This window comes from Pagrus pagrus (assembly GCF_965226575.1).
Source record: "Pagrus pagrus genome assembly, chromosome: 14".
NCBI lineage: Eukaryota > Metazoa > Chordata > Actinopteri > Spariformes > Sparidae > Pagrus > Pagrus pagrus.
Window position 1 is genome coordinate 29,702,525 of NC_140198.1, and position 14,442 is coordinate 29,716,966.

The 14,442-nt window shown below is 40.3% G+C and overlaps 1 protein-coding gene across 10 annotated transcripts in view; it reads right to left on the reverse strand.

The window, feature by feature from the left end:
• The window catches only part of picalma (phosphatidylinositol binding clathrin assembly protein a), an 81,369-nt gene that overhangs the window by 37,176 nt on the left and 29,751 nt on the right, over positions 1-14,442 (reverse strand). For all 10 annotated transcript variants that reach the window (XM_084373759.1, XM_084373758.1, XM_084373757.1 and 7 more), the window contains exons 3-6: positions 10,029-10,171; positions 9,154-9,229; positions 8,036-8,138; positions 120-213 (exon numbers count right to left, since the gene is read on the reverse strand). In XM_084373759.1, coding sequence (XP_084229885.1) covers positions 120-213; positions 8,036-8,138; positions 9,154-9,229; positions 10,029-10,171 — 416 coding nt within the window. The remainder of the gene's footprint in view (positions 1-119; positions 214-8,035; positions 8,139-9,153; positions 9,230-10,028; positions 10,172-14,442) is intronic.

Below are 14,442 nucleotides of genomic sequence, written 5' to 3' on the forward strand. Positions count from 1 at the left end.
GAGAGAAGTAGAGGTTTTGAAAACCATCAGTTTTAACTTCATCCGAGACAATCGTTTTGAAAACACAAACACAAGACAGATGTAGATGAAAACTAATGTAACCAATACTGAGGACTCACATTGAAATCGAGTAACACATCCATCTGGTTTTGGATGATTGGGATGGTCTTGAGGAGTTTCTCTGTGTTCATGGTTCTCATCACTCCATCGGACCTGTGGAGAGAAAAGGAAAGTGCTTTGATAAACCTAATCTATTAAAACGTATCTTTGTGCCGGCTGACACAAATGGAAATGGGCTTTTTCGTCTTGATCATTCCTTATTCGAAGATATTGTACCGTTAATGGACATGGCTGATCTTTATGATCTTAGAGTCACTGAATTAACACTAAAACATATGCATCAGTGAAAACATCAGCTCTTGTATAAGTATGAGTATGTCACAATGTCATGTTCAACACTGCATTTATACATTGACAACAGTCCCATTGGACTAGTAACTATAGTTAAACTACTATAAACACGATTGTAGTGCTATTAGTTTAAGTACTGTGCTGTAGCTCGACTAAGACACACACGTGGGTGTGCATGTGCACATGCAATGCCCATGGGCAGCCATGCATACACATGGTTAGGTTATTTTAAACAACATCATGAACTTTTATCTTTTTACAATTCCTAGAAGAGACTCATGCATACATGACTTTTTATAGCCCTGATATGAGTTTAATGTTGACATGGACTTAACATGGGAATATTTTTCCATTAAATTTAGTTTTCTAATCTTATCCTTTCCTAATCCTATCCTTTTCTTTAACTGGCGGAAATGGACTTCCATATTTATCACAATGAACCTTGCTTACAGCCTTACATGAGACACTTCTGGAGTATGTGATGACTGCAGCATGTAGGCTGATGGCTTATTCAAAGCTGCTGCTGTGCACTGTTGCAACTTTTGTCATGTTTTTCCCACTGTGAATATTTTTGGCACTGAAAACTTTTGCCCTGATTGACTTTGTGTACAAAGCCTGGACATGTCATGTTTTAAATGAATATAGGTTCATAGTTTGTTGGCTCGGGTCCTAAAAGCAGTTGCTGCTTTTCTTCCTGTGCTGTAACTCTTAGTTACTTGTTCTGTGTGTAGGCTGGGTGACATGCAGCCCCTTGGCCACGCACAGAGTGAATGACCGGACGATATTGTACGTGTCCAGCTCATTACATATATGTCACATTATGTAACAACTTGCACATGCAGAGCTGTTCAGCTTTGTTGAAGAGCAGATGCCAAGCTTTGTCCAAAACATGGCATACAACAAAGTACTTTTAGCAATTCACAACTTACACATAGTAACATTCAACCTGATTATGCAAACTGTGAACATTTCTTTCCTCACTTGGAGAAAAATAGTGGTGGAGTGACGCTCTGGTGCACTCCGGCAGCACTACACCAATGGCTACAGATGCAAAACAATCAATCAAATTAGGCTTAGGTTATGTTCAGAGTTTCAGCTTAAAATTGGCTAAAAGGTGCCATTCACTAATCAGCTCCTTTGAAAAGCCATCACTCTGGTCATGAGGAATATTCTCAGTTGAGGGTATATGTTTGCCTTCACATGCAAACTTGTTGAGCCATAACATGACATTAATGCCACCAAACATAACCATGCAATTACAGTAGCGCCTACAGTAGGCCAACAGGCTATGCATCGCATTACAAATCGTTTTTTCGCCCCAGGAACCTCCATTAGTGATGTAGCAAACCTGATTAAGAATAAGAGTATTATTGTATTTTATTTGGTGTTGGTGTTCCCCGGCAATTTATCCATGCTGACTAGATAAGAAGCCTTCTATAAAATCACAGAATATTAAAAAGTTCACTATATTATTAATAAGGAGCTAGGGGTGTAACGGTACACACAAGTCACGGTTCGGTACGTACCTCGGTATGGGGGTCACGGTTCGGTACGGGTTCGGTACAACGGGGGAAAAAAAACAAAAAATCACATGTAAAAGACTGCCTTTTTTTAATTTATTTTGAACAGACACCAATTGACTGCAAAATAAAAAAACATCTCCCGTTATAAAAGTAAAAAATAAATAGAATAAAACATAAAAAAAAAAGTATTAGGAGGGTTCTCATTCTGTTAATACAGAGGAAAAGATAGACTGAGGTAGTCAGGTAACACTTCTTGCCAACTGGCAACTTTGGTAGCATCATTATAAGAAACATTTTCAATGTTGTATTACATAGCTAAATGTAAACTATACTGGCACAAGTCAAACAAAAAATTCACAAACAGAACTGAATAGCATCTCCTGATGTGAAAATACAAAATAAATACACAAAATATGAGAAAAATAAAATCTGTGCCTTTAGGAGCAATGCATCGCATGTGAGATTAACTGAGTCTGTTAGGTCAACTATGCACCTCTTGAGAAGGTACTAAAGTGTCATTCAATTCTGAGGTTTTTTTTCAAAATAAATTAGTTTGTCTAAATTGTCTGTAGTGAGGGCAGATCTGCTGGCAGTAACTATATCCCCTGCAGTCGAGAAAACCCTCTCGCTGGGGACTGAGGTGGCAGATACAGCCAGGTAATGCTTTGCCAACATGGCTAGGTTAGGATAAAGAGACTCATGAGCCTTCAACCAGGCAAGCGGGTTGGAATCAATTGAAATGCAGTCCTTTGCCATGTAGGCATACACTTCATCCTTTGACTGCTGCCTCCAATCAGGCTGGTTACTCTGCTTTGTTCTAAAGAGTGGCCTAAAAAGTTCTGCCATGGCTGACTTCTTTGGTGGAGGGGGAGATGCTGCCTCAAACTGTGCCGTCACTGCAAATGAAGTCGCCTGCAGTACAAAATGATAAAAATAAGTAATAATAAGTGAGTGCAGAGTTCAACAGTTCAAGTTAAGACATGAGAGAAGTTGTTTTAAAAATATGAAAACATCATCACTAGTGTAAAATCAATACATACCTGTTCAGCTCTGCTCAGGACTTCTGTGACAAGATTCTCATAGATGTTTTGTTGGCAGACAGGCTCCAGGTGGAAAAGTGTCTTGAACCTTGGATCCAAAGCAGTGCACTTGTGAAGGAAATCCTGAAGCCCAGGGTCAGAGTACCGGTTTTGCAGATTTTCTCTTATCGCATGCTTGATTTCCCTGACAGCAGGAATGTCCTCATCATTTTGTTCCATAGATTTCAAGATCATTGTTTTCAGTAGTAAGATCACAGAAACTGATGGTGCCGTTTCAGTGCTCAATATTGTGGTGATTGTCTTCAGAGGCTTCATGATCTCAACCACACACTCTGCAACGCTCACCTCCTGATCAGTCAGATTGGCTATTTCCTTGTTCTTGAGGGACCTCTCTGTTAGTGCTGAGTAAACAGCCGTTTGCTGTTCAAGACACCTCTCAACCATCTCATAGCTGGAGTTCCAGCGTGTGTGAACATCATTGATGAGACGATGTTTTGGCAAATGCAGCATCTCCTGCTTCTGCTCCAAAATATGTGCAGCCACTGTGTTCCGATGGAAAAAAGAAACAGCTCTTCAGATTTTTCCCAGGAGTCGAGATACCTGGTTGACTGCCATAGCTTTCTGTGATGCTAAGTTTAAAGTGTGGGCAAAGCATGAAATTTGTGGACCCAGTCCTACTTCATTAACTGCATTAACAATGTTTCTTGCATTGTCTGTGGTTACTGCAATGGTTCTGGGCTTTAAGATTAAAGATTCCACTCTTGTAGCTTCTCAGCTAACTGAGTGCTGGTGTGTTCATACACTGGGCGCGTTAATAAAACTGATTTTTTTTCCCACTCAGGGATGAAGTGGGCGGTAACCGTGAGGTAGCTTCCAGTGGAACGGGAGGTCCTCCAATCAGTTGTGAGTGCAACAGCTTGTGCAGTAGACAGCTCATGCTCCACCACTGCTTGTGCACGCTTGTAAATGGCAGGGACCAGACTGGCTGATGTGCGCACGGGATGGGACACTCTAGCATGGCTCAAGCACCTTTAATAAATACTTGAAGCCGGGCTCCTCTACTACGGCATATGAGCGCATAGATGTTGATATGTATATGCCAATTGCTTCTGTGATGTTTTTGGCCCCGTCAGTGTGAATGTCAAGAGGTGGCTTAAAAGCAGTGGGGATAAGTTGTTGCACCAAAGACGTTTTTTTCCTCGCACCAGTGACAGATATGTCGGGGTGATGCCGTCTTTTGTGGGTTAGCATGTTTGAGGTGTTGCCAGCGACATACCACACCTCCGTGAAACATCGCCGGCAGACAGTCTTTGTCCGGTCCTCCACTCGCGTGCCATCACCATTATATTGTACTGGGAAGCCAAAGTGCTCCCAAACAGCTGATTTGAATGAAGCCGGCGGCTCCTCAAACTCCACACTTTCCATCACTTTCCTTCTTCGTCCTTTTTTGTAACTACTTCTTCTTCTTCTGTAACGGCTGTTTCTGGCAGCTTTTAGGCTCATTACCGCCACTTGAAGTAAAGTGAGGACTTGACTTTTTTTTAAACTCACTCAGACGTATTCGTCGTATGACTGCGTGCACCGAACCGTGACTGTTCGGGAGGAATACAAATACCGTTACACCCCTATAAGGAGCCTATGACGATTGACTGCATGTGAAATGTGGTATATTTCTTTCAAACCATAATGTTATCACTTTGGGTTATGTTTTGATTCTCTGTCCCGAAGAAGTCTGTATTACACTTCTGGGATATTACAACTAACACAGATTAGAAATGCGTAAGTCTATCCAAGAGGACTTTTTCCTGTTAGCTTACTAGGGATGCAGGATATATTGAGCCGATAGATTATCGACTCGATGATGGGAATTTTATATTATTATTAGGGCCGGGACTTTAACGCGTTAATTAAGATTAATTAATTACACAAAAATTAACGCGTTAAAAAAATTAACGCATTTTAATTGCACTTATATTTGCACCGCGGAACGTTTCTCACTGGATGAGTTTCAGGCGTACCGATTATACTGGAGCACAATTATTTAACGAGTTAAAAAGCCGCCGACACTTGTCTCTCGTCTCAGCAGACTTTCAGCGCGTTACACCAACCAAAGCACGCTGTCCAGCTCCTCTCTCAGGCCGGCCTTGAAAGTGAAAGTGAAAGTTAAAACTTTACCGAGCAATCCTTGTCGCTGCTGAATCATTGTGGGTGATTATTTATTATTTATTTGACTCGTAAGGCCGTGTAATAGTCATTATTCAATGGTATACTAAAACCCATATGAAAAAAATTGCTTCTCACTGTTCTCAGGTCAAATATTTATATGCGATTAAAAATGTGATTAATTTCGATTAATTAATTACAAAGCCTCTAATTAATTAGATTAATTTTTTTAATCGAGTCCCGGCCCTAATTATTATCTATTGATCAGATAATGAAATTATAGCCGATAAATAGTCAGATAAAAACAGCCCACGGTTGTTGTGCTCATGACGTCATACTGCTGCGCCTGTGTAAAGCTGCTAAGTGTTTAGAGCTCATAGCGTTGCCATTGCAGAGGTTTTTCAACATTTTCAGAGTCCCTGATTCCCAGGACTGGAAGCCCAATGGAGTGCTGGAGAAGCAACAAATCCAAATAAAATTTACTGACCCTGGCCCAGCTTGCCCGTAAATACCTGTCAGCCCCTAGCACTAGTGTCGACAGTGAGCATTTGTTTTCTTCTGCTGCTCATGTGGTTGACGAGAAAAGAAACAGAATCGGATGCGAGAAAGCAGAGATGCTGTCAATGTTTTATCTGCAGACAAAGCAGTCATAGGCTTGCCCTTCAGGTATATAACGGCCTTTATTTTTGTATTGAGGGATGCACTTTGTTTTTTTGTTTTGTTTCAATTACTTGTGTTTAATACATCGACATGTCTGATTTGAGATATTGTCAGTGCATTTAATTTTTTTCGAATTTATATGCAGAGCATTTGATAAGCTTTGTTATGTGAAAGCCAAAGTACAGAAAAACCTTCCTCAGTCAAAATAAATTAAGATTTGAAGTCAGAACCTTTGAGTTCCATGATCCATGGTGTATTTCAGCCCATAATCAAGCAATTACAGCCTGTGTTGACTGTTGATTTTCCAGCTTCAGCTGAATAATAAGTTTAAAGGTTTAAAGTTGTGTTGCTGTCATACTTTGACCATTAGGGTAACATTACTTATGTTATATACAGTACCAGTCAAAAGTTTGGACACACCTTCTCATTCATGGTTTTTCTTTATGTGTATTATTTTCTACATTGTAGATCAATACTGAAGACATCCAAACTAAGAAAGAACACATGGAATTATGTAGTAAACCAAAAAGTGTTAAACCAACCAGAATATGATTTATATTCTTCAAAGTAGCCACCTTTTGCTTTGATGACAGCTTTGCACACTTCTGGCATTCTCTCAATCAGATTCATGAGGTAGTCACCTGGAATGGGCTTCAAGCAACAGGTCTGCCTTGTCAGGAGTTAATTTGTGGAATTTTTTACCTTCTTAATGTGTTTGAGACCATCAGTTGTGTTGTGCAGAGGCAGGGTTGGTACACAGTTCAATACAGTGAATAACCCTATTTGATTACTGTTCTAATCCATATTATGGCAAGAACCACTCAGCTAAGTAAAGAGAAATGACAGCCCGTCATTACTTTATGACATGAAGTTCAGTCAATCTGGGAAATTTCAAGAACTTTGATGGTTTTCGCGACTGCACTTGAGGATACATTCAAACACATCGTGAAGCATGGAGGAGGAGGTGATGATGTTGGTGATTTATTCAAAATTCAAGGCACATTTAACCAGCATGGCTACCACAGCATTCTGCAGCGACATGCCATCCCATCTGATTTGCGCTGAGTGGGACCATCATTTGTTTTTCAACAGGACAACGACCCCAAACACACTGCCAGGCTATGTAATGGCTATCTGACCAAGAAGGAGAGTGAAGAAGTGCTGCGTCAGATGACCTGGCCTCCACAATCACCCAACCTAATACCAATTGAGATGGTTTGGGATCAGCTGGACCACAGAGTGAAGGCAAAGCAGCCAACAAGTGCTCAGCACCTCTGGGAACTCCTTCAAGACTGTTGGAAAACCATTCTAGGTGACTACCTCATGAATCTGATTGAGAGAATGCCAGAAGTGTGCAAAGCAAAAGGTGGCTACTTTGAAGAATATAAAATATAAATCATATTCTGGTTTGTTTGACACTTTTTGGTTTACTACATAATTCCATGTGTTCTTTCTTAGTTTGGATGTCTTCAGTATTGATCTACAATGCAGGAATTAATACAAATAAAGAAAAAACATTGAATGAGAAGGCTGTGTCCAAGTGTCCAAACTTCTGACTGGTACTGTATGTCAGAGGGAGGTGGAGATCAGCAGGAGTTGATAAAAAATGCACTCGGTTATCGAAAGGGAACACCTTAGGGCATGAACTCACTGTGTGTAACTTCCTCCTCAAAACAGTCACTAACCACAGCCAGATCAGCCAAAAATTAAGGAGGCGCTGTCAATTTTATCATTGAACTCAGAAGGGTGTGTGCAGCAGAGTCATGTTTGTGATGTTCAACACATTAAATAAGTGCCCTCTCTAAGAGCTGCTTTATGAAAATTATATTTTTGTAGATTACAGCACAGGTGTAATTCAATGCAAACTGATTTATCTTTTGTTTTTGTAATGTTTATGTATCAAGTTGGGCCAGATGCAGCTTTTCATATTGCAGACCGGTATTGTGATTATTGAAAGAACTTCCTAGTAAAATGGGACATTACATTTATCTGAATGCTTGTATTAAATGATGAAAATGTAGCCATGTGCAGTAATACAGAAAAAAACATGGATGCCATACATTGAGATGCATCAAGAATCATTGTGCATTTGAATAGTTGACAGATGAATCGTAATCAAATCAAATTATTAGGCCAGTGAAGATTCACATCTCTATCAACTAGGGTGTCAAACAAGACAAATTTCTGAAAAAAGAACATCAAGTTTTTCAATTAGAAGTGAAAGTGAACACCCCTTACCCTCTTTTCACTTTAGTGAAGTCAAAAGCAACTTGTCTGTAGGACACAGCCTTCTCGTTCAGGTAGCGGCTATACCTCCTAATAAATGTTGACATATCATAGCCTACATTACAAACAGAAGAAGGAATGTGAGAAGGTCGTAATACATGTCATGACACAGATGAATATATAATATATAATAATATGATTATGTTGTGCAATGTGTAGAATTGGTTAGGGCTGGGCGATAAAACGATCTTGATCATTTTCATGATAAAATTTTCTACGATAACGATGATAAATTTATGACGTGTATTTTCGATAGTTATTTTTGAGTCCATTTTCCTTTACCTGGAAAACACTACACCAACAGCCAATCGCACAGCAGAGAAACAAATGCATGTGGTCCCACTCACAACTACTCAGAATGACAGCGACCACCTGTGTGTCCACTCGAAACCGAGTGTGACGAAACTGCGAAAGATGATGAAATTGTACCGAGGAAAGGTCATACCACTTCGGTTATTTGGAAATAGTTCAGCTACCTGAAGTCTGACAAAGGACAGACCACCATTAGTCCTCAGCAGAACTGGAAACACCACCAACCTCTTCCATCATTTCAAAAGGTACCGTCCCAAACAGTACTCCGAAAGCATGAGTTAGCGCTATCATGCTAGCGTCAGCCTCCCCTCAAGTAGCCAACAGCCCAGCCCCACTGCTTCTACTAGTCAAACTTCAGTTCGACAACCAACAGTTGCCGCTGCTTTCTTAGACATTACCCCATATGAGAAGAAACCGAAGCAACACAAAGACATAACCAGCGCAATTACGTACTGTATCGCTAAACATATGATGCCTATAAGCATGGTTGAAAAATCAGCTCTACGCAGAGTGAAGGGTAAAGTTAGAGCAGCAGCTCAGAGATGTCACCGCTGATATGTGGTCTGGTCGCATGTCCGAACCACATCAGGTCTTACAGAACAGGAGGCATTAAAGTGTATTAAACTGTCAATTCAACATTATTATTGTTAAATATACTGTATATCGTGATAATTATCGACATCGATCAATATAAAAAAACATATCGTGATAACAGTTTTGGCCATATCGCCCAGCCCTAGAATTGGTAATATACATACCTTGTAGGCCACTTTTGTCCAAAAAATTGCTTAGGTTGAATAGTGTGTTTCTTGAAGCCAGATACTGTATAAATCTCTGTAAGAAAACAAAATGTATGATGAATTCTGTATGCTTGCCAAAGGGGCTTTACACACAAGTGAGACTTACCAGCTTACTGTTGTGCAATGAACAGCTTTACTTGTAGGCAATGACCCATTTAGTGCACTACTTTATGATAAGAAGTTACAGACCTCAGTTCAGATCGTTTTGGGGGTAATATGAGAGGTTTTCTGCCAGAAAGCCGCTAGGAAGTCAGACAATATGGCATAAAAGATGGACAAAAACATAGTACACAGCAATTTGTGCTGGATGAATGGGTCTTACACATGACTAGCATGTGGGCGACTGGAGTTCGTACCCTGTGTGTTTAGAGGTTTTTATCGACTTTTAGACTTAGTTAATTTATTGATTTCAGGTAATCAAAAGAATATTTACAGTTTTCAGTCGTAGTTTGGTTAGGTTTAGCCCAGAAAACTCCCTGGTTTGGTTTAGGAAAAGATCAGGGATTATGGTAAGGGTCAATGCTCACTTCTGGTTTCACACAGGATACAAACAGGGATGATCACAAAAAATTTAAATCATCTTTGTTTGAAGTGACAAAACACCCAATGCGAGCCAACGAGACAGCGCAACAAAAAACAGCATGATGCAGAATAAAGGGCACCACCCCCAAACGCGATACCAAGTTTTTATGGAGTCCCAAGAACCTAATATCACATAACCCATGTCAACATACATTATGTTGTCAGTACACAGGGATGAAACCTTTATCAGTTTGGTTATTCAACAAAAATCATTTATCAGCAAAGTCAGAGAGCAGTTATTAAGTTCTGACCTCATTGCCATAGACCATCAGATGGTGAGTGGTTGTGAGGGATTTGAAGACAACCACCCAGCTGGTGTTGGTGGTCCTCTCAAACAGTGTGTCAGCCAGCTGAGGGATGTTCACATTCATCTCATTTGTGCACTGAATCAAGTCTGAGGGAGAGAAAGAGAGAAAAGGAAGGGGGGGGGTCATCAATGAACAGCACAGCATGGATTTTCACTGGGTAGCTTTTATCTGTTCCCTTTCAAAACACCATGCTGACTGACCACAATTGATTAAATACTGGAATGGACAATGGAATGCTAGTGAGTCACAGTTCAAGTTAATAAAAACTTTTAGGACAAACAAACTGTTCTAGAAAGCTAAGGTACAGGAATACCTGACAAACTGTCTGGAAGTAATCATCACCCCTGATCAATTCCTCGGTGTCTCCCAGTAATTAACGAGACTCTGGCGGACCATCTTTGTCTAATTTGCGGCACCATAGTCTCATTGATCCAAAAATGTTTTTTTCCCCTCACCTAACAGCGCTCAAGACATTTCGTGCGGTTGCTTTAGCAAAGTGTCTTTAACCTCAGTGAGCTAGAACTAGCTATATCTTCTGGTCATGGAAAGACAAAAACATTGTAGGAACAGCTGTCAGGTAAATTTGTGCTCTCTAACAACAGTAATGTTAAGCTGATGTGCTAGCTTGTAGTCAATCTCTCTCCAGTCTGTTTTTTCTGTCTTGTCTACCCAACTGGGCAGTACATTGCCTATATGTCTGTTTTATTTACCAGCCACTTCCATCACTGTTCTGTGACTCTGTGCCTGAACACTATTTATTACAATTGAGAAATGCCAAAGGGCAGCGATGTTAATGAATCGCAGCTGGGAAAGATAACCGCGTTGCAATGTGTACACGCATTTGCATGCGCACGCACAAAATAAAAAAAAACTATAGCTTATAGGCATGTGTTAACATTGTACAACCAGAGCCATGTAGTAGAGTATATTGTGAGGACTGTGATCCGCCAGCAGAGGCAGTAACACAGCAACGACGTCTGTGTGAAAGGGTAAGCCAGCAGCACGGGACAGAAGTGGAAAAGTCACTGTCATCCCGTGTGTCCTACCAACTCTTCATCACATTTCCGCCAGAAAAACAGTGTCTGCCCCCAGCAACGAGAGCCAAGCGGCTGGTTATGGCAATGTTTATATGATTTTGAGCAAAAAACTTTAACTCACAAGGTGTTCGTCGTTGTGTTGTTGTAGTAACTGTCTCTTGCAACTTATATAGAAAAAAATCTGCTAATTCAATGAGGAAAAGTCACCATGACACTCCCGACTGAGTCTCCATTGAACGTTCCCCCGAAAAACAGCATCACTTTCAAGTGAGAGCCAGGCAGGGTCCACTAATTACTGATGGTGATTATGTGATGTAATTTAGAGCAAAAAACAAAGCTTTGTCAACTTTTAATGCATGGTGTGGTCAGGATTAGGGGTGTCAACGTTTACAGTTTTTTCTACACGTGTACACGGGGCTTCTAACCGACATGTACCCGGTTGCACGTCGACTGCACTACGTCCAGTAGTTATCAGACAAAAACGTTTATTCAACGTTATTCTTGTAGACTTATTTCAAATAGGTACTAAATTAAAGCCAACATAACAGATAAATCACAGAGCTTCATTCAACATTTTAAGGCTTAGGCCTACTTATGACAGAAAGTAAAACGAGTTGAAAATAAAATCATCTATCATTTTGACAGACAAGAAAACGTGAGTGAAAGCTGAAAAAGGTTTAACCTTCTTTTTAAATCATTGTTTTAACTATTTCTCACAGTTGTACAATTTGTTTTTAAACTTATAGTTCAAACTGCATCCCTCTCTTGCAACCGGAGCTGCGTCTGAATTTTAATATACATCTCATAGTAAAAGTAATCTGGAACTGGCGATAGAAAGAAACTAAAAAAGAAGCCAAAGTATGCTGAAGTGAGAGGAAAAAACTTCACCTTTATATCCACAAAGCTAAAAAGTAGAGGGGGAATCTCACAATTATTCACTAAAACTGTTGGGGAAAAAAACGTTTTTTTCCTCCTCTTCAGACGCGAGGATATGTGATCAGGTCGTAAAAAGCTGACACAGAACACCAACCAACAATATAATGTACAACAACATGTAACAATAAAGGCTAAAATAACAAGCCATTAACAGTTTTTGTTTTCAGCAGGACGACATTTGAGCATGGAGAAGATGATGAGCACCGCGCTCTTCTCAAGTCCTCCGCAGCCTATTCTACACAGCAGCTGTCTTGCCTTTAAGTGGTCTCGCTGGTCTGAAAAACACAAATGGCTGTGGCCGCAGGTTTTTTTATATATCAACGTAACATTGTGCCCCATGCATCTATTATGTATGCGGATAACTGCACTAGTGGGAACATTTAATTGTATAGTTAGTTAATGTTTTATTATCTGAAGCTTTCAGGCAACATTATCACCCCTAAAAATACTATAGGCCTATATATTGGTGAGAAATAAACGAGGAGGAGGAAAAATGACGTGTAAATTGTTATTGATTTTTCTAAACAGTTATGATTTATTATCCGTGTACCCGTTTACACGTGTAGATGTTGACACCCCTAGTCAGGATCTCAATCTCAAGCACTTTACAACAGCATCCATGTGATAAGTTTGCTGAGACATTTTTAGAGTTACTGCGGAAACCAGGGGGAAACACATAAAAATAAAACACACACACACACACACACACACACACACGTATCTCATGGTTTTGATGTATTCTGCAATGCCGGCATGCTGTATCAAATGACACACTGGAGCGGCTTTATGCCTGTGCTGCTTGCGAGCCTTCGTAAGCAGCGCCAACACTGCAGAAGCTCTGTGTGAAAAGGGCTACAGCCTCATAAAATGTGGGAAACCAGGGGTCGACAATATAAATGGCCCGGTGGCCCGGACATACTTTTAAAACCGTCCGGGCCACCAGAACGCTCCACAACATGGATTAAAGTTCTCCGTCGCTACGACGGATTTCCGTCATTCAAACTTCACAGAGGCGACTTGTGAGATCAATGTAGATCGGAGGAGAACTGTTGGCTGATGTTTATTGACAGATTGTCACACTCTACAGCCAATGGTATCGATAATAGCCTGTGCGCCTGACCAATGACAGTGTAGTGACCCACACAGGGCGGGATCTCAACACGGAGCGGCACTAAAGTTTAGCTGCTTAGCTAGCAAGGACTCGTCGCGCTGCTACGTTATCCATTAGTTTTTGAGTTTAGTCAACACGTGAGAACTCGTCTGACACGGAGAGTCTCCTGTTGTGTGCTACATGTGTGAAATAACAACTATAGTCTGGACTTTGTCTGCAGTGTATCTGTGTAAACGGCTTCATTCAGCGTCTCTCCCTCCCCTCTGGCACCGTGAGTTACCATGGTTACAGGAACGCCTGAAACTTTATAATGATGATCAATAAGAAGTTTTTGGTTAGTTTGACAGTACAGAATCATGAATGTTGCCTGATTGTAGCTCAATGCTGAAATATTGTATTATAACATATAGAACAAAGCCTCAGAGCTTCTTTGATTATTAACAGTATGTTAGTGATGACAGAAAGGTGATAACTCACCATCAGACTGACAAGGCTGCAAAAGTTGCTGCTTGTATGATGTATTTTTCTGTTAAACGATAAGAGGCTCACTTTAAACAATATTATTAATAATAATAATTAATGATAATGATGATGAGAAGAAGAAGTAGAAAAATAGCGTACTGAAAAGTTCTGTAGATGGTTGATTATTTGAAAGAGTAAAACTTGAGAGAAGCTTGGCAAGAAAAAAGGCACAGATTGATTTCATAGATTGAAAATTACATTGAAAAGACAAAAAACATTTTAAGTGTGAATAGAACAGCTGTTCAGATCATCCTCCTGTAAAACACTGTTGGTCAAATATTTAAACGTGATGTCTGCATTAGAGAACATGGTGTGGGGTGAGGCTGTAAATCTTATCTTATTTTTTTAAGCATGTGTCAAGTAAAACGCCCTGTAACATGGAGGGGGGCGCAAAAATCAACCAGCTGAGGAGGAGATGGAGGAAGAACTGATTGTGCTTGAGTAATGCAGCACTGTTTGCACTTTTGATTTATGTATTTGCACTTTTTGACCTCAGTACTGCAGTATTAAAATAAATGTTATTAAATCAAATTGTTCTTTTTCGTTATTATGGGGATCGATTCCTGGGCCAGTGGTTACAATGGTGGGGCCAGTGATCTTCAAAAGCCCTCCGGGCCAGTGGCAAATTTCCCTTATGGTCTACCCCTGGAAACACAGATTGCTTGTTACTTACAAAAGCATCTGATTTGTGGACTGACAGGGCATACATCTTTAACATGGCTGCCATGACAATGTGCCATGATCATCTGGC